This window comes from Sorex fumeus, unplaced genomic scaffold, assembly GCF_029834395.1.
Source record: "Sorex fumeus unplaced genomic scaffold, SorFum_2.1 ptg000100l, whole genome shotgun sequence".
In the NCBI taxonomy this organism is placed as follows: domain Eukaryota; kingdom Metazoa; phylum Chordata; class Mammalia; order Eulipotyphla; family Soricidae; genus Sorex; species Sorex fumeus.
In genome coordinates, this window is record NW_026606157.1 from 9,629,903 (window position 1) to 9,654,102 (window position 24,200).

The 24,200-nt window shown below is 53.4% G+C and overlaps 2 protein-coding genes and 1 non-coding gene across 3 annotated transcripts in view; 1 reads left to right on the forward strand and 2 right to left on the reverse strand.

The window, feature by feature from the left end:
* Window positions 1–20,961, forward strand: part of IRAG2 (inositol 1,4,5-triphosphate receptor associated 2) — a 37,255-nt gene extending 16,294 nt beyond the window's left edge. The window contains exons 5-17 of the mRNA XM_056134625.1: window positions 103–179; window positions 3,259–3,316; window positions 4,603–4,651; window positions 4,742–4,769; window positions 5,406–5,546; window positions 7,588–7,722; window positions 12,820–12,967; window positions 14,172–14,215; window positions 17,260–17,322; window positions 17,436–17,485; window positions 18,588–18,689; window positions 19,779–19,886; window positions 20,688–20,961. Of these exons, the coding sequence (XP_055990600.1) occupies window positions 103–179; window positions 3,259–3,316; window positions 4,603–4,651; window positions 4,742–4,769; window positions 5,406–5,546; window positions 7,588–7,722; window positions 12,820–12,967; window positions 14,172–14,215; window positions 17,260–17,322; window positions 17,436–17,485; window positions 18,588–18,689; window positions 19,779–19,886; window positions 20,688–20,928 (1,244 nt within the window). The 3' untranslated portion in view covers window positions 20,929–20,961. The remainder of the gene's footprint in view (window positions 1–102; window positions 180–3,258; window positions 3,317–4,602; window positions 4,652–4,741; window positions 4,770–5,405; window positions 5,547–7,587; window positions 7,723–12,819; window positions 12,968–14,171; window positions 14,216–17,259; window positions 17,323–17,435; window positions 17,486–18,587; window positions 18,690–19,778; window positions 19,887–20,687) is intronic.
* LOC130042485 (U6 spliceosomal RNA) lies at window positions 11,115–11,221 on the reverse strand. Its single transcript, XR_008795234.1, has one exon. It is a non-coding gene; the product is annotated as a U6 spliceosomal RNA (small nuclear RNA).
* Window positions 20,962–21,214: 253 nt separating the features above from the next.
* Window positions 21,215–24,200, reverse strand: part of DNAI7 (dynein axonemal intermediate chain 7) — a 41,896-nt gene continuing 38,910 nt past the window's right edge. The window contains exons 16-17 of the mRNA XM_056134600.1: window positions 22,715–22,833; window positions 21,215–21,488 (exon numbers count right to left, since the gene is read on the reverse strand). Coding sequence (XP_055990575.1) covers window positions 21,215–21,488; window positions 22,715–22,833 — 393 coding nt within the window. The remainder of the gene's footprint in view (window positions 21,489–22,714; window positions 22,834–24,200) is intronic.

Here is a 24,200-nt window from a genome sequence, read left to right on the forward strand (position 1 = left end):
GTGACAGTGACAGTCCCCCAGGGGCCTTTGCCATGACCCTTTGTGCGTCCCCTCCCCCTCTTCCTCCCCACCCCCCTGACGCGCCGGCTTCCTTTCTCACAGGCTGCAGTCCAGCGTCCAACGACGGCCGTGCCCTCCCGGTCTCCTCCGAGAGCGAGGCGGCAGCCACATCACCTCAGGTGAGGACACACGGGCACAGGCCAGGAAAGGTCCCAGCTTCTGGCTGAGTCTCAGCTGCGGGAGCCCCTCGCACCTTGCCCAGACGCTGGGCCTGGAGAGAGAGCGAGAGCCGGAGCACTTGGTTGCTGCCGCCCCATTGGGTTCCCAGCATTGGCCGCAGTGACCCCTGAGCACAGAGCCAGGAGTAACCCTGAGCAGCCGTGGCCCAAACACTGCACCCCTCACCCCCAATTCCCCTTCAAGAAAGCCTTTCAACAATACTAGGGGGTTCATCGGATGTTTCTTTAGTCTTTTTGGGTCACACCCGGCGATGCACAGGGGTTCCTCTTAGCTCTGAACTCAGGAATTACTCCTGGTGGTGCTCAGGGGACAATATGGGATGCTGGGAATCGAACCTGGGTTGGCCACATGCAAGGCAAATGCCCTACCCACTGTGTCATCACTCTTGCCCCACCTTAGTCATTTTTTGATAAAGCTTTGGGGTCACACCCAGTAGTGTTGGGTGGGAGTGGGGCGGAGAGGGTCTCCTGTGTGCCCAGCACAGAGTAGCCGGCAGGCCCGTGGAACTGTGTCCATATGTCGAAGTACCCTTGACTTGTTCAAGGTCATTTCATGCAATCAGAGCCAGAACTGGCTGATAGCAAACAGGTTATTCTTGCTCCCCTTGGCTCATTCAATTGTTCGTTCATTCATTGGCCCATGTGCGCATCAAAGGCCTACAGGGAATGAGTTCTTCAGTGTGGCTGGACAAGTGTTTCCAAGGACGAGTCATCCCATCCGTGAGAGGCGGCCCTCTTTGTCTTAAAAAGACGCTCAAGTTAGAGGAGAGAAACATTTACTCAGTGATGGAAATACTCAGGCAGGAAGAACCATGCCGGCCAGGCAGGGAAAGGTGTGGGGGCCATTTTCCCACCTGACCAACCTCCGTCAATTTTATACGGAGGGCGGCTGACTTAGTTTGGCTCCTTGTGGGTTCTGTTTTGCAAGCGTCACAGAGTGTCAATGTTTGTTTCCGGGGTCCACGTCATCGCACTAGGCCCACCACCGAAGTACCCGACCCTGCCACCACCAACCCCTTCCTCTGTGGTGTGGTCAGCATTCATCCCTTGTTTTCAGCACACGCCGTCCCCTCCCTCACCATGTCTCTGAGTTTCCTCATTTCCTCGCCCACCGTGAGGTCACTCTCTAGCTGTCTTTCTCCTTCAGACTTATTTCCCTTCAGTGACCCCCTGTGCCATCCATTCATCTTTCCTTTGAGGTGCGTGATGCCCCCACAACGCTTCTACCCACCCAGCTGCCTGGCACGTGGGTTGTTTCTGGATCCAGGTTGTGACTCTCTGTGAGGCTGGTTGTCGCTGCCATCAGAGTAGACCCACAGTAGCAGAGTGCTGGGTCACCCGGGAGGGTGAGACATCTCCACCCCGCTTTCCCACGCAGTCTCATTTGCATTCCCGTTAGCAGTATGTGGCAGCTTCTTCTACTGCCTGCCCCCACCAGCGCTGGATGTTTCTAGATTTTTCTAGATAGTCTGTTTCCAGGCCCTGAAAATGGACCTTCGAGATACCTCGGCGAGGTTGGTGGTGGGAGTTGGCTGTGCTGGGCCAGGCAGGTTCCTCAGGGTGCTGTGTGGTGCAGTGGTCACCCGCGGGAGGCGAGACCCCGCCCCCCCCGGGCTGCTCTGGGGATGCTGGGACAGCAAAGATAGGCAGAGGCGGGGAGGTTGAGGCTGGTTGAGACCTCACAGAGGGGGGTGAGGTGGGGTTCAGAAAACCTGAGACTTTTTCACTGGCCTTTGTAACGTTTGACCAAAATCTTTTTTGATGCGCTATCCACAGGGCGATGATGAAGGAATGTTGTCTTAGACTTATTGTTTATGGAATCTTCCTGAGAGCGTTGAATATTTATTTATTTATTTATTATTTATTTATTTATTTATTAATAGTTATTCCTGGGCTGAAGCGATAGCACAGTGGTAGGGCATCTGCCTTGCGCGCGGTCAGCCTGATTGAGCCAGGTTCGACTCCTCCGCCCCTCTTGGAGAGTTTGGCAAGCTACTGAGAGTATCTTGCCCGCGCAGCATGGCAAGCTCCCCATGACGTATTCGATATGCCAAACACAGTAACAAGTGTCACAATGGAGACGTTACTGGGCCCACTCGAGCAAATCGATGAACAACGGGAGGACAGTGACAGTGACAGTGACAATAGTGATTCCTATAAAGTTGTGGTATACCTTTTGCTTTTCCCGGGACACTGCCTAGATGCAGACTTCCCTTGCTATCCCAAAGTGGGGCGCTCCTATCAAGGCTGATGTGAGAGGTTCTTTGGGGTCTGAGAATGCTAACAGGCTGGGGCTCTGACCCAACTCACAGAGCAGGTGCCCAGTGTGGGTTGAAGCCCGGAGCTCAATTCCCAGCCCCTCCCTCCCCGGCTCCCCAGGGTGTGTCAGAAGGAGCCCAGGTGGCCCCGAGCATCTTCAGGAATGACCCTGGCAGCGCCCTTCAGTGGTTCCACGGCCTCTTTGTGGCCTCTTAGGAAAAGTCAGATGAACCATTTTGCACAGGAATCAATGGTAGCGGCACGCCTGACCCCCCACTTAGGAAATCACATGCAGTGAGTTTCAGCTTTGGATAGCGGGGGGCACGGTGTGGGTCGGCGAGCAGCCCAGTAGAACACCGTCTCAGAGTCTGCTTGCCCGTCCGAGATTCAGGAGGAGGCTGCAGCCCTGCTGATGCTCGGCCCTCCCCCACCGGCCCCCCAGCCCAGACGGGTGTCCGTGTCACGCTGTCTCCTTCTGCCAGCGAGGACTTACTTTCATCTCTCTTCTCTGGGGATGAACGTTGCCGACAGAACTTGAGTCCCATTTTCGGTCTCTGGTGGCTTTTCTGTCCTCCAGGCCTAGACTGGAGGCCCAGCCCTGGCCAGGCCTGTTTTCCCCGATGCCCCTGGGGACAGCCGCCTGCTGGCTGGGCAGGCCGGGGTAGGCAGGGACAGGAAGTGGGAACAGCAGCTCCCGAAAGATTTCTGTTCTCCGCACAGCCATAAAACGTTTGGAAAAAAATGGTTTTTATGGTTTTAGGAAGCCCAAGCGGAGCCTGGAACAATGGAGGAACCGAAAAAAGAAAGTGTGGTAGGAGGTAATGCCCGTTCTCCCCGCCCGGCCCCTGCACCCGTGGGAACTCGGCCCTGCGCTTCTGGGGGGTTTTCCCAAGGGCTGCGATGGCGCCTGCCAATCGGGTGTTTCTGTCTGTAAAGAACTGGTGTCACGGCCCTGGGGTCACCTGCAGAGACTGTCGGGTCCCTGAGGATCCAAGTGACTCGGGCCCTGTGGGAACTTGGATCTGTGCCAGCCCTGGCGGGGTGGGCACAAAGTCTAAGCTCTGCTTAGTGACCACTGTCATCTCTCCCCCGAGTGAACAAGCCAGAGAGAAGCAAGAACTCTAATTGGCTGCCCTCCCCGCCGAGCCTCCTTTATTTTATTTTATTTTATTTTATTTTATTCAATTTTTGCTTTTTGGGTTACACCCAACTCTGCTCAGGGGTTCCTCCTGGCTCTGCACTCAGGAACTACTTCTGGTGGTGCTTGGTGGGGGGGGGGACCATATGGGATGCTGGGAATCAAACCCAGGTGGGCCGCATGCAAGGCAAATGCCCTACCCACTGTACTATTGCTCTGGCCCATGGAGCCTCCTTCAGATGGGCTAGCGGGTTCAAGGCAGGCTTTGGGCTACCGGCTTGTGGACCCACCAAAACTTTGTAGAGTTCACACACTTCAAGTCACAGCCTGGTCATCAGCATAGCAGGAGGAATGAGTCACGGGGACAGAAGAATAACCTATCGGGGGGGAACACTTGCCCGGAGTCACCCCCCAGCACCACATACGGTCCCCTGAGCCCACCAGGAGGGAGCCCTGAGTGCAGAGTCAGGAGTCAGCTCCGAGTACTGCTGGCTGTGGCCCTCCAAAACAGGAAAGAATGAGCACACACACACACACACACACACACACACACACACACACACACAAACAAGTCCACCATGGAGGAAACGCTCAATGCCAAGTTTGAGGGCCTGGTTGTTGCTGCTACAATCCCCCTCCTCCCGCCCCCGGGGCTGGGCTCACTTCCGCTTCTAGCAAAGCCGGATCCCATGCCCAGTCAGCTGCAAGGGAGGGTGTGCGTGCCGCCCTGGCCTCTGGCACCCTCACGTTTCACACTGGCCACTGGCCACGTGTGAGCCTGAGGATGAAAGGTCACTGCCATCCTGCCCCCCAGGTTGTATTTTCCTGATGACGGCCTTCCTGCTGGTTAACGTCTCGGCCCGATTTCAATAAAGTGCCTTTGTGAAGGGCGAGGGCGGGTGGCATTCCACGCGGGCAGCTGGGACCCTGATCAACCAAACAACACATGTCACTGTCTTTCCCCAGACCCCGCCATCTCCCCTGCCAAGTCGGTTAACTTCAAGCCAAGTGACAAGTAAGTCCCCCTCCCAGGAGCGAGCGAGCGGGTTTTTTTTTTTTCTACCCAACAGCATTGCATTGCAATAAATCCCTTCTTATCTTGCAGCACCTCTGTGAATGAGAAGGAGGTGGAGGTGAGTCTGTTTTCCCCTTTAATTTGGAAGACGGTGTTTCGGGGGCGGGGTGGGGGGGGCTGGACTTGTGTTCTGTATGTGGAAAACCCAGGCTGGATCCCTGGCACTGCACGGACCCCTGAAGACCACCCGGTGAGCCCTGAGTTCTGAGTCACATGTTGCCACCAAGTATGGTCTGAAAACAGAAGAGAAAAACAAAAACGTTTTCTCAGACCCAGCTGTCAGTAGACCCCACTTTCGTTCAGTTGGTGCCTCTTGTCTTGGTGGCTGTGCAGTGTCAGGGGGCATCCTGTGTTGCTCAGACTGGCTCTGCACCCAGGAGTCACTCCTGGCCGGGCTCAGGGATCTCTCTAGGGGCTAGGGATCAAACCCAGGTCCCTGGAGGCAAGGCAGGTGCCTTACCCACTCTGCTAGCTCACTATCTCTCACCCTTACTTCTACTATTTTTTTTTTAATTTGGGCTACACCCAGCAGTGCTCAGAGCTCACTCCCAGTCCTGTACTCAGGGATCACTCCTGGCAGGCCTCAGGGGACCCTGTGTGGCGTCAGGGATTGAACCCAGGTCGGCCAGGCACAAGGCAAGCTCCCCACCCATTGTACTATCTCTCCGGCCCCTGTGTTTTATTTTGACAACAGGCCGAGTTTCTCAGATTATCTCTGGGCTTTAAGTGTGACGGGTTCACTTTGGAGAAAAGAGTGAAGCTTGAGGAAAGAGCCCGCGACCTGGCCGAAGAAAATCTGAAGAAGGAGATCACCAACTGCTTGGCGCTCCTAGGGGTGAGTGGTGGCACGGGTCTCTGAAGACCGTCTTATCAGCTTACCCTGCTCCTTCTAGCTCTAGTTAAACATTGTTTTATTATGACTTTTTTAAAATTATGGGATGTAATAAATCTCGTTAAATGCTTTTCCACATCAATTTGAATAATCGGGTCATTTTTGCCCTTTCTTCAGTGAGTTAGACTGGCCAGTTCTCACCTTTGAAACTTCCTTGAGTTCCAAGAGTGAGCCGTTTGCTAGTATTTTATGAGGATTTTTACATTTTTTTATTATTCATATCTGATTTTAGCCTATTTTTTTGGTATCATGTCTTTTTGGTTTTTTGGGAGGGGTGAATTTGGGAGTAGTCTCTGAGCACTACCAGAGACTACTCCCACTTCTGTGCTCAGGAGTAATCCTAAGCAGTGCTCAAAGAACCCCATGCACTGTTGGCTTAGTTGCATGCAAAGAAATTGCCCTAATCCTTGTACTTACTCCTCATTCTCACAAATTTGCTGGCTGTTAAAATTTTGTTTATTTGTTTTTAGACCACCCCGAGCAGTGCTCAGGGCTTACTCCTGCTCGATACTCATGGTTTGCTCCTGGCAGGCTCAGGGGATCACACAGGGTATCAGGGATTGAACCCAGGTCGGCTGTGTGCAAGGCAAGCTCCCTATAACAACCATCATCTCCTTGTCCCTTCCCCAGTGAAGGTGATTGTTTAACCATGGGTAGTAAAGTCCACGTCTAGTGATGCCCTTTCCAGTAGGTGACCAAGAGTCCAGCCACACCGCAGACACGTCTGTCTCAGAAGTGGCTACTACTTGTTGGGCACCTAATAGGTGATAACACATTTCCAGAGCTTACTTCTTCTATCGTAGTATCCCTGTCTCTGGGTGATGGAATCAGAAACAGCAAATCACTACGATTGGCATTGGAAACATTCCTACAATAGCTGTACAATGTACAATCAGTGTTTTTGTTGTCAGAACATACGTTTTTCTTTAATGATATACAAAATAATGATACCTCCCACCAATATTTTTGGTATTTTAGATCTGGGCAGGTCTAATACATTGGCTCGTGACCACACACCTAACAAGCCATCATTTGTTGGCATCCAAATTTGCTGTTCTTGCCTCCCTCCCTGCTCTGCTGAGAAGGCTGTTTCCCCTTCCGGGGAGCCGTCATTTGGGATCCGGGCACAAACTCGAGAGAAATGGGCTTACGGCAAAGAAGTGCACCCACCTCTCCAAGCCACATCAGACTCTATCCCCAGTGGAACATCGAGTAAAATTATCAGGACCATATCTAAACTGCAGCATAATTTTTGCAGCCGTTCTTCAAAGTTCAAACTCACAGAGTTCATGAATGCCATCCCTAAGCGTAACCTCATTTTTTTTTGCTTTTTGGGTCACACCCGGTGATGCTCAGGGGTTCCTCCTGGCGCATGCACTCAGGAATTACTCCTGGCAATGCTTGGGGTCCATATGGGATGCTGGGAATCAAACCTGGATAGGCAGCATGCAAGGCAAACGCCCTACCCGCTGTGCTATCGCTCCGGCAAAACTCGATGAAGATTTTTTTTCTTTTTTTTTTTTGGGGAGGGGTCACACCTGGAGATGCACAGGGGTTACTCCTGGCTCTGTACTCAGGAATTACCCCTGGCGGTGCTCGGGGGACCCTATGGGATGCTGGGGATCGAACCTGGGTCGGCAGCATACAAGGCAAAAACCTTACCTGCTATCACTCCAGCCCCCTAAGTGTGACCTCTTAAGGAGCATCCATGAGGCAGACCCCAGCCTCCTGCTTTGAGAAGAAACATGTTTAATGTATTTGGAAGAGGGGCCCATCTGGGGAGGAAGCAAGGGTGGAGATTGGCCGTACAAGGTACTGCGGCCGCCTGCTTGGTTTACAGCACAAGCAGCGTAGAGGGTCCTTATGCAGCTTCCTTCATTAGGGGTCCGGCAGCTGCTTTGCACCCTCCCTGGAGATCACTGACAATGTCCTGTCCTGTGTGTCTCTGCGGGTGTGGGAATTGCTGACCGGACTCTCTGTGCAGTCCTTAGCGCCGCTTTGTGAAGATGACCACCAGGCCCAGGAGATCGTCACGAAGCTGGAGAAGAGCATCGGGTTCCTCAGACAGTGCACGGAGCGGGTGGCCAGTCGGGCAGAGATGCTCGGGGCCATCAATCAGGTAATTGATCCCCGTTTCTCCCAGTCACGCTAACCGAGGCACTTATTTTCCTGGAGATGAAGGATTTTTTTTTTGTAGGAGAAAGTTTGAAAGGAACGCTTTTGGTATAAGACAGTCTTTTTAATACGGGAAAAAAAATTGAAAATACAAATGTAAATAAAATCTCTATCACTAGCCAGTGGTAGTTATTGTAAAAATTTTGTGGTGTTCTTTTCTTTTAAATTTTACTTTAAATTTTAAATCACCGTGATTTAAAAAGTCGTTCACAGTAGCTGTTTCAGGCATTCAGTGTCCCATGACCACCAGTGTGACCTAATCTCCACCAATGTCCCCAGTTTTCCTTCCAACCCAACCTGCCCTCTTAGACACATAGCAAATTCACTTTCTATGGCTTGCTCCAACAAAATGGAGAGAAACAGCAAATAGAACGATGAGAAAATAAATCAGTAAAAACCAATTTGTGATTGCTAAAATCTACTTTTCTCGAGCACTCACGCAATGGACTTTTTTTCATCCATAATTAATTCCCATGTGGTTATAAATATGTACACCATGATATTTTTTTAGTATCCTATATTGGTTCAATAGATCACAAATGATGCAAGCACTCCTCTATACATGATCAGTCTAGAACGTTTCTCTGCTGCACTCTACACCATCGAGAATAAACAGCCTATGTGTGCCTCTTCGCTGTATTATTCATAGAAAAAAATTTTAAATTCCTTTGAGGGCAGTTAGGGAATCTTTCATTGTTTCCCTCCAAATCCAAACAAACTTGTCACAATGTATTTCCTGAGAGGCCATTTTCCTGCTGTGGTCTGATGGTCGGTTACCCACAAGTATCCTAGTTCCTCTTTGAACCGCTTCCTAGAAGCTGATGTTGGTGCTGCCCTAAGGGTGGAGATGTGCACAATAAAATCAGGTTGTTGCTGAGGCCCGTTTCCTGCGTTTCCACAGCAACAGGCTGCCCTTCCTGAGTGCTGAGGAAAGAGCTGCTTCCACTGTCCCTCCGTGCCTTGCGGTCAGTTCTGGAGGGTCCTTGCAGGAAGTGCACCCCTGTCTGCCCGCCCTCCTTCTCTCTTCTTCCCTAGCCAAACCCTGTCTTCATGGCCCCGGGCCAGGCCCCTGCACCTGCCCTCGCATCTACTCCTCTTGCTGCTGGTGCAAATCCACTCTCTGCCTGGCACCCTGGAAGCGGTCCAGCCCAGCCAACGCGAGCTCTTCCTCCTCCGTGTCCGGCCTCCGGTGCCCCCATGGCCTTAACCCCCACTCTGGTCTTCTGAGAAGATCTCCCTGGCGCCAAGTGCAGCCCACATCCCCAACAGTCTCGGGGCTGGAGGAATCCCTGCAAAACACTCCCTGGCCCAAATGTCTTCCAGAGCTTCCCCTGTTGTTATTTTTTTTCTTTTGGGTCACACCCAGGGATGCTCAGGGGTTACTCCTGGCTCTGCACTCAGGAATTACTCCTGGCAGTGCTGGTGGGGAGGGACCATATGGGATGCTGGGAATTGAACCGGGGTCTGCCTCATGCAAGGCAGACACCCTCCCCACTGTGCTATCGCTCCAGCCCCTCCCTGCTGTTTGCAGAGGACCCAAACCCTTCCAAACAGGCCACCTCTCAACCCCTGCCCGCATGCCTCGTGCTGTTGACGCATCACAGGACCCCTTCCTTCTCTGTTCCCACTAGACTCCCTCCCCCAACTTCCCCGACAGCCTGGAGGGGCGCGCTCCCCACGGCACCTCTGACCCCCCGCCCCCCGCTGTTGCTCTCTCCCCACTTCCCCCCAGAATAAACATGGCATAAAGGCAGGGCCTGGTGGGGCCCACTGCTCTGGCCCCTGAGCACTGGTCACCCAACACACAGCAGGGATCGGTCAGTGCTTGCCTGAAGAGAGCGTGACCCCCCCAGCTCAGAACCCAGCAGCGGAGAGAGGCGTCAGCCGGGAAGGCTCTGTCTGCCAAGGACCCTCTAGAAAGTGAAGAGAACCTGCCCCCTGCCGAGGGAGAGTGGGGGGATTATGGAGAAGGACCCGGCAACTGAACAACAGAAAGACAAAGCCAACGGGCCTGGTGCTTGGTTGGACGTTTTCCCAAGGAAGATCTCCAAATACACGACAAGATGCTTGATCATTTTACAAACCCAGCTAGTAAGGTGGCACCGTGTCAGTCCAGGGATGGATGGCGTAAAGAAGGAAACTGGTGTTGCTGAGGCTGTCGAGGAGCTGTGATCATGGAATGAAGGTCCTAGGCCCTGAGGGGAACAGAGTGAGGGTGACACCACAGCAGCCTCGGAGGTGTGGCCAGGGCCACGCCCAGGGCGTCCAGAGCAGACACGGCACCAGGGACAGCGTTGGCTTCTTTGCACAAATTCATCCGGCGTTTCGTCACTGTGTTTTGCCAGGATTGTCATTTGCGTGGTGGCGATTTACGTATCTCTGCACCACTTTCAGCCTCTCCCGACGGCCCCTGTCCCGCAGTACTAAGCATCGGATTCTTCTCGGACCATCTCGGACACGCTTACGTGGACACTCCTGTCACTTGTGCTTCCCTCGTCCCTCCTCCTCCCCCCCCCCCAATTGTGGTGGAAATTCTCACCCAGGAACTTCCTGAGGGGGAAAGTGCAGGAGGGAGCCCTTTTGAGATGTTTCTGGAATAGTCTTCAGGGCCATGCTCAGTGGCGACCCGGGCTGGATCCAGGCAAGAGACGTTTCCTGGAGCACCTTACTTGCTTTGCTTCCTTTTTGCTAAACTTCTAGGGTTGCCATCAAAATCTGAAGCCATTCTGATTCTTGACCTTTTTTTCCCTATTTTCTCCCTTCTTCCCCAGGTGGATTATCACCCACTGAGTGGATTTTTAATTTTTTTTAATTGAGTAATTTCTTTTTTTCTTTTTGGGTCACACTGTCCTCCTGTTGTTCATCTATCTGCTTGAACGGGCACCAGTAATGTCTCACAACAAATTGTGAGACTTATTGCTACTGTGTTTGGCATATCGAATACATCACGGGGAGCTTGCCAGGCTTTGCCGTGCGGGCGAGGTAGCTTACTGGGCTCTCTGAGAGGGGTGGAGAAATAGAACCTGGATCGGCCATGTCAGCTGCGTGCAAGGCAAACGCCTTACCTGCTGTGCTATCGCTCCAGCCCTAGCCCACACCCCGCGATGCTCAGGGGTTACTCCTGGCCTTGCACTCAGGAATCACTCCTGGTGGTGCTCGGGGGATGCTGGGAATCGAACCCAGCTCAGCCGTGTGCAAGGCAAATGCCCTGCCTGCTGTACTATCGCTCTAGCCCCTTGAGTGATGTTTTTAAGATGCTAATATATTCTTTTTTAAAAAAACTTTTATTAGTGAGACACCATGAGGTACAGTTGTAGACTTACAAATTTTTGTGCTAAAAATATGGAATGCTTCACGAATTTGCGTGTCATCCTTGCGCAGGGGCCATGCTAATCTTCTCTGTATTGTTCCAGTTTTAGTATATGTGCTGCCAAAGTGAGCACAAGATGCTAATATATTCTTGAATTATTTTCTGTTTTACATTTAGCGCTTTTTTTTGGTAGAGCTATACTTGACAGTGCTCAGGGATTACTCCTAGCTCTGTGCTCAGGGATTACTCCTGGCAGGGCTCAGGGGTGCTGGGGTGGCACCTGGGTCAGCCACGTGCAAGGCAAGCTCCTTAACCCTGTGCTCTCTGGCCTCTTTTCTGAAATGCCGGATACTTTCCTGAAATTCGTCTTCTTTGGATATTGGCTCTCCTGGACTTGCTCCTTTCTGTGTCTTTTTATGTCGTTCCCGCCCTAACTTCAGAGAGAGCCCCACAAACTCGACCCCCTCCCATCCTGCTCTCCCACACTCCCACGTCTGAGTTCTGGCTCGGGTTCAGACAGCTGTTACTCCACAGCTGTTTGCCTCTGCAGACACCCTGGGAACCCGGGGCGGCTCCTCTTGACTTTGCCCTCCGTTTTCTTTGTGCTTCTGGGTTTGGATTTTCTGCTCCCGCAGCGGGGAGTGACAGGGACTGTGTGCCTCCAACTCCGAGCCTGTGCCCGGCTCTTTCACTGGGGGCAGCTTCAAGGTTGATCGTTTGGGGGCTGGGGCGATAGTACAGTGGGAGGGCGTTTGCCTTGCACACGGCTGACCCGGGTTCGATTCCCAGCATCCCATATGGTCCTCTGAGCACCACCAGGTACAATTCCAAAGTGCAGAGCCAGGAATAACCCCTGTGCATCACCGGGTGTGACCCAAAAAAGCAAATTAAAAAAAAACAGTTTGATTGTTTTAGGGCTTTCATTTTTGGATGGTTCATGTCCCAGAGGAAACTTCCCGGCCTCCTGGCCTTGAGTGTGAAAGCGACATTCACCGTGTCCGGGAACTGGAGGATGTGACGGCTGGGATATGGGCCCAGATGACGGATTCCTTGTTCCCGTTTGTTTGAGGGCTACACCCGGTGGTACTCAGGGCTTTCTCCTGATTCTGTGCTCAGGGATCATTCCTGGCAGGCTCAGGAAAAACAGATGGGGCTCCAGGGATTGAAGTGGGGTCAGCCGTGTGCAAGGCCAGTGCCCTCCCTGCTATCCCGTCGCTCCAGCCCCGGATTCCAAAGCGGACAGGCTGCTTCTGTCTGTCCCTGTCTGCACGGCCACTCGCCGACCGCATCCCTATCCCAGCCCACGGACCAGCTTCCATTTCTCTAGAACCCAGCACTCACCGTACACCAGCACGGCAGAGAGAGAGTCGCCTGGCTGGCCTGAAAAGGAGCCAACATGCCTTTGACCCAGATTTGTAAAAGCGTTTTCGCTGCTTCCCTGTCGGCTCCCAGAGGAGCCCCAGGTCGCAGAGTCTTTGGAGTTTTGGGGGCAGCAAACCCACTGCCCAGGGATTAGCCTTGCAGCCATTCGTCACCAGAGCTCCGACTAGCCAGAATCCTGTCCCCACCCTCCCCTCTTCTGCCCTGCTTCCCTCTGGGTCCACGCGTGTGTCCCAGGCCTCTTTGTCATTGGGTGTCCCGCGGGGGCAGCGGGGATCTGTGAGCGCCCTCTTTGCGGTGGGCACCGCAGGAGGCACGTCCACGGACAACCGTTTTTTGCTCCCTCTCCAGGAGAGCCGGGTCAGCAAGGCCGTGGAAGTGATGATCCAGCACGTGGAGAACCTCAAGAGGATGTACGCCAAGGAGCACTCCGAGCTGGAGGAGCTCAAGCAGGTCCTCCTGCGAAACGAAAGGTCGTTCAACCCTCTGGAAAACGAAGGTGAGGAAAGGGAGAGCGCCCGCGGGTCTCTAACTCGGCCTCGTTTCTCTGGTGTCTTCAGACGAAGCACTGCGCACGGGGCAGGATCGTACAGTGGGTAGGGAGCTTGCCTTGCACGCAGCCCACTCTGGTTCGTACCCTGGGGCCACATAGGGTCCCCCAAGCACCTCCCGGGTGCTCCCCCAAGCACAGAGCCAGGCTCAGCACCTCATTGTTGCAGGTGACTCCCACTCCCTCCCCCTCCCCCCCAAATAGAATGAGCCTTAGGTTCAGGTTATATTAAAAAAAAAACTGTCACTGTCCTCCCGTTGTTCATCGATTTGCTCGAGCGGGTGCCGTAACGTCTCCATTGTGAGACTTGTTGTTACTGTGTTTGGCATATTGAATACGTCACGGGGAGCTTGCCAGGCTTTGCTGTGCGAGCGAGATACTCTTGAGAGCTTGCCGGGCTTTCTGAGAGAGGGGCAGAGGAATTGAACCTGGCTCTGCCGGGCTGACTGTGTGCAAGGCAAACGCCCTACTGCTGTACTATTGCTTTAAAACAAACAAACAAACAAAAACAGGATCTTAGTGTTACTAGGATGAACACAAGTAACACATCAGCTGAAAAACAGGTTGGAAGACAAGGGATTTTCAGAAATGACCTGCAGCCCTATTTAGCTTGCTGAGATGAGAATAAATGTCTTTTATTTATTTTGGTTTTGGGGGCCATCCCTGGCAGTGCTCAGGGGTTCTTCCTGGCTCTGCACTCAGGAATTACTCCTGGTGGTGCTTGGGGGACCATATGGGATGCTGGGAATTGAACCCGGGTCGGTCAGCCCGTGCAAGGCAAACGCCGTCCCCACGGGACTGTCGCTCTGGCCCCAAGAATGAAAGTCTTAACTGGACTCACTGAGGTGAGCTGAGCAGCCTCCCACTGGCCAGTGGAGTGACCGCACTCATTGGCTTTGCGTTCCTCTAAGAAATAATCCCGGTGCAGTGAGTTTAGAGGGTTTAGCATGCAGAGAGACATAAGACGCCATCCAAAGTATCTTAACCTAAAGCTGGAAATAGTCTGATAACAGGCCTGGGAACTGGCTGGGTTGGAGCACTGTGGGGTGAGACTCACTCCCTGCGGTGCGGCCCCCAGCCCGCAAAGGCAACGTTAGCTTCTTCCCTGTGGGATGTGGCCCTAATCCGTGCAAATGTTTTTCTTTCTCTTTAGAAGACTGCCAGCTTAAAAAGCGTTCGTCTTCCCTAAACTCCAAGGTAACTGCTAATCCGCGTAGCACGTTTGGATCCAATGATCCAGGAGAGGCGACTTCGCCGTCACTCAGAGCTCGGCTCGGCTCTGCGGGGGAAACGCGGGCATGCAAGCGTGTTTATAAGTGTGGGCCTGCAGAATCCCTGCCGTATTGCATGTCAAATAAAATTACTGAACAGGGAGAGAGGGGGTCAAGACTGGCTTCCTCTCCCCACCAGACCTGGACAGAGGCAGCCGGACAGTGAGGGCAGCTTTGCAGAACCCGTGAGAACATTCCCCCACGCTTAAGCTTTCAGCCCCCAGCCTCATCACACAGGGTCACAGCCCAGGGAAAAGAGAAGAAACAGCTCTGCATTCTCTCTGTCTCTCTCATCTCTCTCTCTCTCTCTCATCTCTCTCTGGGTCTCTGTCTCTCTATCTCTGTCTCTCTCTGTTTCTCTGTCTCTCTCCCTCCCTTCCTCCCCCCTCCCTTCCTCCCTTCCTCCCTCTCTCCCTCCGTTTCTCTCTCTGCACTTCCTAGAAGTCTCATGTAACATTTTCCTTTTTCTCCTCTGGTCAGAAATAAAACTAGGGAAATACAGTTTTTATTCTAGAAAGTTTGGGTAAACCCTGTCACTGTCACTGTCCTCCCATTGTTCATTGATTTGCTTGAGCAGGCCCAGTAGCATTTCCATTGTGACACTTCTTACTGCGTTTGGCATACCGAATATGTCACAGGGAGCTTGCCAGGCTTTGCCATGCGGGCAAGATAATTCTCGGTAGTTTGCCGGGGTCTCCAAGGGGGCGGAGGAATCGAACCCGGGTCAGCCAGGCTCGCCACGTGCAAGGCAAACGCCCTACCGCTGTGCTATTGCTCTAGCCCTAAGGATTTGTAATTACTCAACAAGAAGTGGGAGAACAGGATGCTGAAAGGCAGCCAGCAGCCTTGGCATCAAGTTGAAAATGAGGCTCTCGTAGAATTTCTACGTGGGATCTGAGTGAGCGACTTTCAAATCATTCCATCCCGCCCTTTTTCCACAGATGGGCACAGTCACATCCGCAGAATTTAAGCAGTTGTGATCCCGTAGGAGTGGAACCCTCATCAAACCCAGGGCTCTTGGTCTACAGTGTCCTTGCTATTGCTGTTGTTGTTTGGGGGGGGGGGGCTCCCAAGTGGTGCTTAGGGGTCCCCAGGGTCATTCCTGGTGATATTTAGCCAACCACACAGGTCAGTTCTCAGGCCTGAGGGTGTGGTAATGCTCAATCCTTGTGGTCTTGAGGTCTGCCAGGGGCAAACTCAGGGGGGGTCAGGGGACTCTAGGTCACTCCCGGCCATGCTCAGGAGGCCACGCAGTGCTGGAGCGGAAACTCACTTGAGTGAATGCAGGGTATGTGCTAATGCCAGTCCAATATGCTATTTATTGTTAATCTTGGTTGGGGGGGCACACCTGGTAGTACTCAGGGCTTACTCGTGGCTCTGTGCTCAGGAATAGAAACTGGATCAGTGTGTACAAGGCAAGAGCCTTATCTGCGGTTCTGTCTCACTGACCCTCCAGTATGTTATTTTTGATGTTCAACCTAAGAATCAAATTAGGGATGATGGTTTTTTTTTTAAAAAGATTCACATAAAATCTTCCCTACACTTAAGATATTTGTTTCCTGAAGTAAAACTTACTTGAACTGATAATAATATGGCACTTCCCGGTGCAAAAATCAAGGCAGCTGTATAAACACATCTATTCCTCAGAACCTACACAGGCCAGGGAGACAGCCCGGAGCTGGGATGCACGGTTTGCTTGTGGGAGCCCCGGGTGTGATCCTTAGAACCACAAGGTCACCCAAGCACCTTCCGGAGCGAACCCCATGCACAGAATTCAGAGTATGCCAAGCGCTGCTGGGGCTGACACAGGAGAATCAAACAAACAAAAATCATGTTCATCCTTATGTGTTTTGTTTGGGGCCACAAGCAGTGCCTGCAAGGGCTCTGTGCTCGGTGGCGGCTGTTCCTGGCCTGGCCAGGGACTGATCCTTGAATGTATTAAAAGGGGGAAAAATTGAGGCGGAGAGAAGTATAAGCACAACCACCTGGTTATTTCTTCTTGTGCTGGAGGGAAATCTAAGCTTAATTGGTGGCAGAAGAGAAAAGACAAATCAATTTGGCCGCATTAACCGTGAGGCTCCAGGCTGCCAGGAATGAAAATGTTAGGGAACACGTTAATGAATAAAAATGTTACGGAAAAATGCTCGTGCTGCCGTTAACTAGGAAAAGATTTTTCTCCCGGAAATAGGAACAAAATTAATAAGAGCAAAGATCATAAACTCCTCAGAGTGGATACCAGTGGTTTAACACCGAGAGACAACCTTCAGCGCCACTGTTAGCCAAACCTAACAGTAGTTGAATAAAGCTATTGAAGTAGCGAATGAAGTTGAGACCTTATATTCCTTATTTGATGGGCACAAATTCATGGTCATCCCATGCTGGGAAAGGTTAACTGGATTTGTTGACTACTTCCGGACAGAAATTTTGCAGTAATGAGGCCTTTGAAAAATAAGATTACTCGGGGCTGAATGGATAGTACAGCGGGGAGGGCGTTTGCCTTGAATGCAGCCGACGGAGGTTCGATCCCCGGCATCCCATATGGTCCCTCAAGCACCGCCAGGAGTGATTCCTGAGTGCAGAGCCAGGAGGAACCCCTGAGCATCGCTGGGTGTGACCCAAAAAGCCAAAGAAAAAAAAAGTTTACTAGAGCAAGGGCTCTGGATGTGAACCAGGAGTTCTGCAGCCCCCCAAGTTCCATCCCCAACACCTACATGGCCCCCAGTACGATTCACAGTTTTACTATGCCCAGGCAGCACCGAATTTCAGGACCTGAGCATTGAACCATCACTTTGGCACCCAGGCATCCAATTCACCAGGAGTGGCCCCGGGGTCCCCTGAGGCTCCCCCCAAAGATAAAGCGGGTCTCCTGTTTAAGGCATCCAAGGCCCCGTGCCTGGGTGTCAGGACAGCGAGTCTGACAGACGGCGGGAACCGAGGAGGATCTCAATGTCTCTCTCTGCCCCCGGACAGCCCTCTTCTCTCCGGAGAGTGACCATTGCCACTTTACCCAGGGGCATTGGCAGCGTGGGGACGGTAAGCAGAGTCGCGAGTATCCTTCGCCAGAAAGCAAATTTGTTGTCCGCTGATCAAATAGCACGCTCACTCCAGCTCTGTTCTCTTGTTTCCTTCACACCTGCGTCTTGAAGGTGGCCGGGATGGAGGGCAATGACCGATTTGGCCGGAGGTCGAGCAGCTGGTGAGTCTCACGTCCCTGCAACTCACAGAGAACCTTCCCTGGGTTCCAAGCAGGCGAAAGCAAATACATGACATGGAGCAAGTGGTAGTCGTGTTTGATTTGTACATGACCAGGAGGTGTTTCGGAAGGTGTTCCGGAAGGATGAAGCAAGTATTACCGCGCCTGGGCCAAGGACAAAAATCAGAATCCAGAGTACATTCATGAGATTTGTTTTGGAGCCACACCTGGCAATGCTCAGGGGTTACTCCTGGCTCTGCGCTCGGGAACTACTCCTGGCAGTGCCTGGGGGACCAGATGGGATGCTGGGGATCAAATCCGGGTCTGCCTCATGCAAGGCACATGCCCCCCCCCACTCCCCGCACTGCCCCTACGGTCCCCTCTTTAGAACTTGGTATTTTTTTTTATTAGTGAGACACCATGAAGCACAGTTGTAGACTTACAAATTTTGTGCTTGGGTTTCAATTATACAATGATCAAATACCCATCCCTCCACCAGTGCCCATTTCCCACCACCACGGGTCCCAGCATCCCTCCCACCCCCCATCCCCCCATCCCACCCTGCCTCTGTGGCAGGGCATTCCCTTTTGTTCTCTCTCTCCTCTTGGGTGTTGTGGTCTGCAAAAGAGGCATTGAGTGGCAATTATGTTTGGTCCATAGTCTACATTCAGCATGCTTCTCCCATCCTGGGAGGATCCTCCCAACATTCTTTATTTGGTGCTCCCTTCTCTATCTGAGCTCCCTTTCCCCCTAGCCTGTGTGGGTGGCCTCCAAGTCATGGAGCAAAATTCCTGGTACTAATCTCGGCCACTCTTCGGTGTTAGTCTCCTATTTTGCTACTTTATGTTCCCCAGATGAATGCAATCTTTCTATGTCTGTCCCTCTCTTTCTGACTCATTTCGCTTAACATGATACTTGTATGTAAATTTCATGACTTCATCTTTCTAACAGCTACGTAGTACTTCATTGTGTAGATGTACCAAAGTTTCTTTAACCAGTCATCTGTAGAACTCAGTATGTTTTGTGTAGATCTCAGTAGGAGGAAAGGGATCTGCTACCGGGCAGGGGTGCTTGTGATGTGACGGTGGCTGTGATCTTTACTTAGGCGCATTTTGGGGTCCAAGCAGAGCGAACACCGCCCCTCACTGCAGCGATTCATCAGCACCTACTCCTGGGCCGATGCTGAGGAAGAAAAGGGCGAACTCAGGTAGGTGGAGCCGGGTGGGTGGGAATCGCTCTGGGCTTGTGCGGGCTCTGGAGAACGTTAGCCCTGAGAACTTCAGGTTCTAGCCCTGCCCTTAGAAACACGCCCAGAAGTTGGCCGGGCCTGGGCAGCTGGTTCCCAGGGGTGGATGGAAAGGGCACCAGGGCACCCAAGTCAAAGGGAACGGTGGGTGCCCGTGCACTGTTCCCACAGAGAGCATGGGAGGCACAGCTACATAGTGGCCCCCGGCCCCTGGCTCCAGATGAAAGGACTTCTCCAAAGCAGGGAGCAGCCGGACGGGGCCTCACCTGTTTAGTGGTCAGGGCTCTACCTGAAGAGGGCGGGGCCATACCTGCAGTGGGCGGGACTCTACCTACAGAGGGCGGGGCCTCGCCTGCAGTGGGCGGGACTCTACTTGCAGAGGGCGGGGCCTCACCTGCAGTGGGCGGGACTCTACTTGCAGAGGGCGGGGCCTCACCTGCAGTGGGCGGGACTCTACTTGCAGAGGGCGGAGCTCCAATTACAGGGGCGAGACCTTACCTGCACAGGTGGGGCTCTTCTTGCAGAGGGCGGGGCTCTATCTGAAGAGGGCGTGGCTCTACAGGCAGAGGACATGGCCCCACCTGCAGAGGGCGTGGCCCCGCATGTTTCAATCACACAGAGTCCCCATGTACCTCATACACATCATTCCCTTCTGTGTTCAGGAAATAGCCCTGGGGGCTGTAGCCTGGGCTGGAAACACATCTCTCCCCAGCTTCTAGTACCCCAATTTCTGCAACAATCACTGTATTTCTAAGCAGAGAAAGTGACTTTTTAGACCTAAGTTCCAAAAGACGGTTAAATGTAAATTTTGGTGATTCAGCTTCCAAGACTTTTATCCACTCTTTGGAAAGCAACACAAACATATAGCAAGCCTTGTCAGGAGTACAGTAACACTTACCCCTGTTGACAGAAACAGCTCATCAGGGATACAGTAACACTGAATCCTGTTCTATAGAAACAGCTTGTTGGGGATACAGTAACACTTACCCTGTTCTGTAGAAACAGCTCGTCCTTGTTTTCCAACGTTCCTAAACAGTCCGTTCTTTATAGACTTAAAGATGACCCCGAACCACCCGGAGAAGAAGCTGCAGAAGGAGACAGAAGGCCAAGTCTTGGCGAGAAGAGACATGACCCGCCCAAGTGGGATGTGTGGGCCGTGTGAGTGGTCTGTGTGCCGGGCAGGGGAGAGGCAGGGGCAGCAGTCTAGATGCCTGGAGGTGGGCACAGCCTCCCGTGGCCTGCAGGGCTCACTCCTCACCCTCTCTTGTAGGAAGTGCATTCTGGGTGGTCACCTGGCTCCAGGACCGAGTCCCCTGGCTCCAGTCCCCACTGAGTGCCTGGGTGACCTGGATAAAGGTCCTTGCTTTCAAGGCCTGACTGTTCCACCTGTGAAACGAGGTTGAGGAAAGCCTGGGTTGTCCGTAGGACTGGGTAGGGGGGAGCACAGCTCAGGGCTGGAGTGTTCGCCTGGGTGCGGAGGGTCTGAGGCCCCCTCCACAGTTCGTCCCAGCGCTGCTGGGCCTGAGAACCACAGGAGTGGCCCGTCCTGAGCCCTGCTTGGGACACACACCTCCTCGCCTGCTCCTGCAGTATCTCAGCCAATGCTTTGCTGTCATGATTAACAGGGGATGCTGGTGAATGCTGATACGGATCCCCTGGGGGGGGGGGGCACACCGGCTGTGGCTTAATTAACACAGACCACAGCACTGGTGTTAGGCGGAGCCACTTAAAAATAGCTTCTGTGGCAGTTCGTCATGCTTTTACTTGTTCTAGGAAGATAAGCCACCAGAACTGGTTGAAAGCGCGAGAAAGGCTTCTGGGTCGGGGCTAAAGGGCACCTTCTCACAGTCTCGCCACGGCATGTGGCTTCTTACTTTCTAAACGCCGGGCGGCGGGGGTCGGGGGTGGTGGCAGGTGCAGGGACCACGGAGCCGACTCTGAGCTTGTGCGTGTCTCCAGCCAGGACAGGCTCACGTCCTGGGCGGCCCAGCTCAAGACTTCCGTCTGCAACGCCAAGGCCCCCTGGCTCTCCGTGGCCCTCATCGTCCTGTTTGCAGCTCTGGTCAGCTTCCTGATGGGCCGGTTCTTCCAGAAATCCGTGGACGCCGCTCCCACGCAGGACGGGGACTCGTGGATGTCTCTGGAGCATCTCCTGTGGCCGTTTACAAGACTCCAGCCCCAGGGGCCGCCCCCCGTGTGAGGGCAGCGCGGACCCTGGTCCTTAAGGTCTCCCTCCACCCCCGCCCCGGCCCCTGTGGTCCATCACTGTCCCTCTGCCGGGTCCCCTCCCAGCACACCCGCCCCGGGAAGGCCCTGCCTGCCTGCGGGCCTCTCGGCGGAGAGAGATTATTGTTTTTAAACTTTTATAGAAATAAAAATAGTATGAGAGCGCCGGTAAGATGGCTTTAATCTCCCTCGCCACATTCTTTGGCAACACCTGGAGTTGGTGCAGGGCTGAGCCTCCCCGCTGGGGCCGCCCGCCGGGACTAAGAGTAGCTGAGTGGGCGAGTGGACAGCAGCATGTAGCAAACGGTGTCCACGAACAGGGTGCTGGAGTTCCTGATGTTGTCCAGGGCAGCGGGCGAGGCCACGCCCGTGATCATGTGGTACAGGGTCGAGTGGAACTCCGAGCCCTCCTGGGGCTGCTCCGAGAAGTCCTCGCTGTACTCGCTGATGTGCAGCCTCTGGGCGCGGTCACCCGTGAACATGATGATCATGCAGTCGATGTCCTGGATCGATTCCTCCTCGGGGATGTGCTCCCTGGCCTGAGGGGAGGGAGGAGGGGCCGGCACTCAGAGGGAGCATGACTCTGACAGGAGGAAGGTGTGGGCCTTGAGGCCGCCCCGGGGTGCCCCAGGATTATTGCATGAGAAGAGGGTGAAGGGGATGAAGGCTGAGAAGTGCTGAGGGCCGGTACATGGCAGGAAGCCGGTGCGTTTTTTACCCAGGGGGCTATATGCTGGACCCCAGAACCCAGGCCCAGCTGGAGGCCAGGGCCTCTCCAAAGGAAGCATGCTTTGGGTCCCATTTGGGCATGGAGCTGAGCCCAGTGTGTTCAGTTTATCCAAAGGACTTTCCTGCTTTAGGTACTGGGCCCAGAGCAAAAAGGCAAGCAGCTGACTGATTATCTGTAAGAAGCTTAGATTCCTCAGAGAGCGGGGTGGGGGAGAGGGGAAGAGAGATGGGGCTGGAGCGATAGCACAGTAGGTAGGGCATTTGCCTTGCACTAGGGGTTCGATTCCCAGCATCCCATATGGTCCCCCGAGCACCGCCAGGAGTGATTCCTGAGTGCAGAGCCAGGAGGAACCCCTGTGCATTTCCAGGTATGATCCAAAAAGAATAAAAAAAAAAAAAGGAGCATGTATTCAGGCAGAGGATACTAACACTAGGTTAAAAAAAATACTTGTTTAGACTCACTCAAACACTCTCGGCCAGCAATTAGGACATGCCAAGGCACCTCCTTACAGTGGAGTGGAAGAGCCTGGGAGAGGGTTTGAGTCCTGGACCCACGGAGGGCAGGAGGATGACTCTGGGCTGACTTGGTGGTGGTGGAAGAAGCTTCCTCGGGTGCGAGGGCTCAGAGCTCCGTCTTGAATAATATCCTCCCACTGCCCCCCCCCTCCCCCCGCACCTCACTTTAAGAGGAAAACCATGATTGGTTGCATCTAGCTTCTGAGTCCCTTACTTTTGCATGGAGGACAAAGTCACTTTGGGGATTTGGGTTTTTTTTTTTTTGAGCGATAGCACAGTGGGTAGGGCATTTGCCTTGCAAGCGGCCAACATGGCCTACCTAAGTTTGATTCCTCCGCCCCTCTCGGAGAGCCCGGCAAGCTACCGAGAGTATCTCGCCCGCACGGCAGAGCCTGGCAAGCTCCCCGTGACGTATTCGATAAGCCAAACACAGTAACAAGTCTCACAACGGAGACGTTACTGGGCCCGCTCGAGCAAATCGATGAACAACCGGAGGACAGTGCTACAGTGCATACGATACCTTAAATATAACTTTTCTGGAGTCACTGTGTATATTCCATCTGCTCCAGCCGAACGCGAAGGCAGAACTCAGCAGGGCCATTTGTTGGTAAGTCTTCATCTCCACCATGGGACTCTGCCAGAGTGAAGCACATAGGGGCAGAGAGACAGCACAGCAGGTAAGGTACTCGCCCTGCATGTGGATTTGATCCCCGACACCCCAAATCCCCAAATCCTACCAGGGGTGACCCATGAGCACAAAGCCAGGAGCAAGCCCTGAGCACTGCCCAGTGTGGCCCCCAAACCAAAGGCCAAGCCCAAAGCAGACAGACTTGCTCTGTGGCCCCTTGCCCGCTGCTCTCTCCACCCGGCTTCTCCAGGGTCTGTTTGCAGCCCCCAGGGCAGATCACCGGGGTCCTCACCGGGCCCCTGCCAGCCACACGCGGACCTCGCTCCCTTTGTGGTGGCGCCTTGTGCCCTCTTAGGGGCTTCCCTTGGGTCTGTGGGGCCTGAGTCCCCAGACACATGGCCGCGTGGTGCCTCTCAGCCTTCCAGATGAGAGTGTAAGCCCCCAGGAACTGGTCATTCGCCAGGGCGTCCTGGAACAAGGCACAGGAAGGGGCCACAACAGCGTGAGAGTGAGCCAAGGCTTCTGGAGGAGGAGCATGACCTGACACACAGCATTAGTACAGCACGTAAAAAATTTATTTTTTTAATTTTGGTTTTTTGGGGCTGCACCGGCAGTGCTTGGGGCTTACTCCTGGCTCTGCGCTCAGGGATCACTCCTGGTGGTTTCAGGGGACCATATGGGGTGCGGGAATCAAACTTAGGTTGGCTGTATGCTAGGCGAGTGCCCTCCCCGCTAGACAATCGCTCCAGTTCCTCATAGAGCACTTTATTTATTTATTTATTTATTTATTTATTTATTTGCTTTTTGGGTCACACCCGGCTATGCTCAGGGGTTACTCCTGGCTCTGAACTCAGGAAATACTCCCGGTAGCGCTTGGGGAAACCATATGGGATGCTGGGAATCGAACCCGGGTGGGCCGCGTGCAAGGCAAACACCCACCCCACTGTGCTATGGCTCCAGCCCCTCCCAGCTAGTCCCTCCCTCCCCCAAGTCCATTCTCATCAATGATTTTTCAAGAGTCTTTTGGGCCTCTTACCTGCACTGCCATTTTCTGGAATTTTAAAAACATATCTGACCTCCCAACTCAACACGCCTCTTAAAGTTCAGAGTCATGTCGGGTTCCTTTGCCTCCTAATTGCCTACAAGGCTTCTGCTCTGTTCTGGGAGTAGGCTCAGTGCTAGACCCTCAGGGCTGACTAAGGGACATTCTCGCCTCCAGGTCAGTGAGCAGAAGCCCAAAGGGCCACAGGCAGCAGTGGCAGCTCACCAAGACCCAAAGGCCAAGCCAGAGCCATAGTACAATGGGGAGGGCGTTTGCCTTGCACGCGGCTGACCTGGGTTCAATTCCCAGCATCCCATATAGTCCCCCAAGC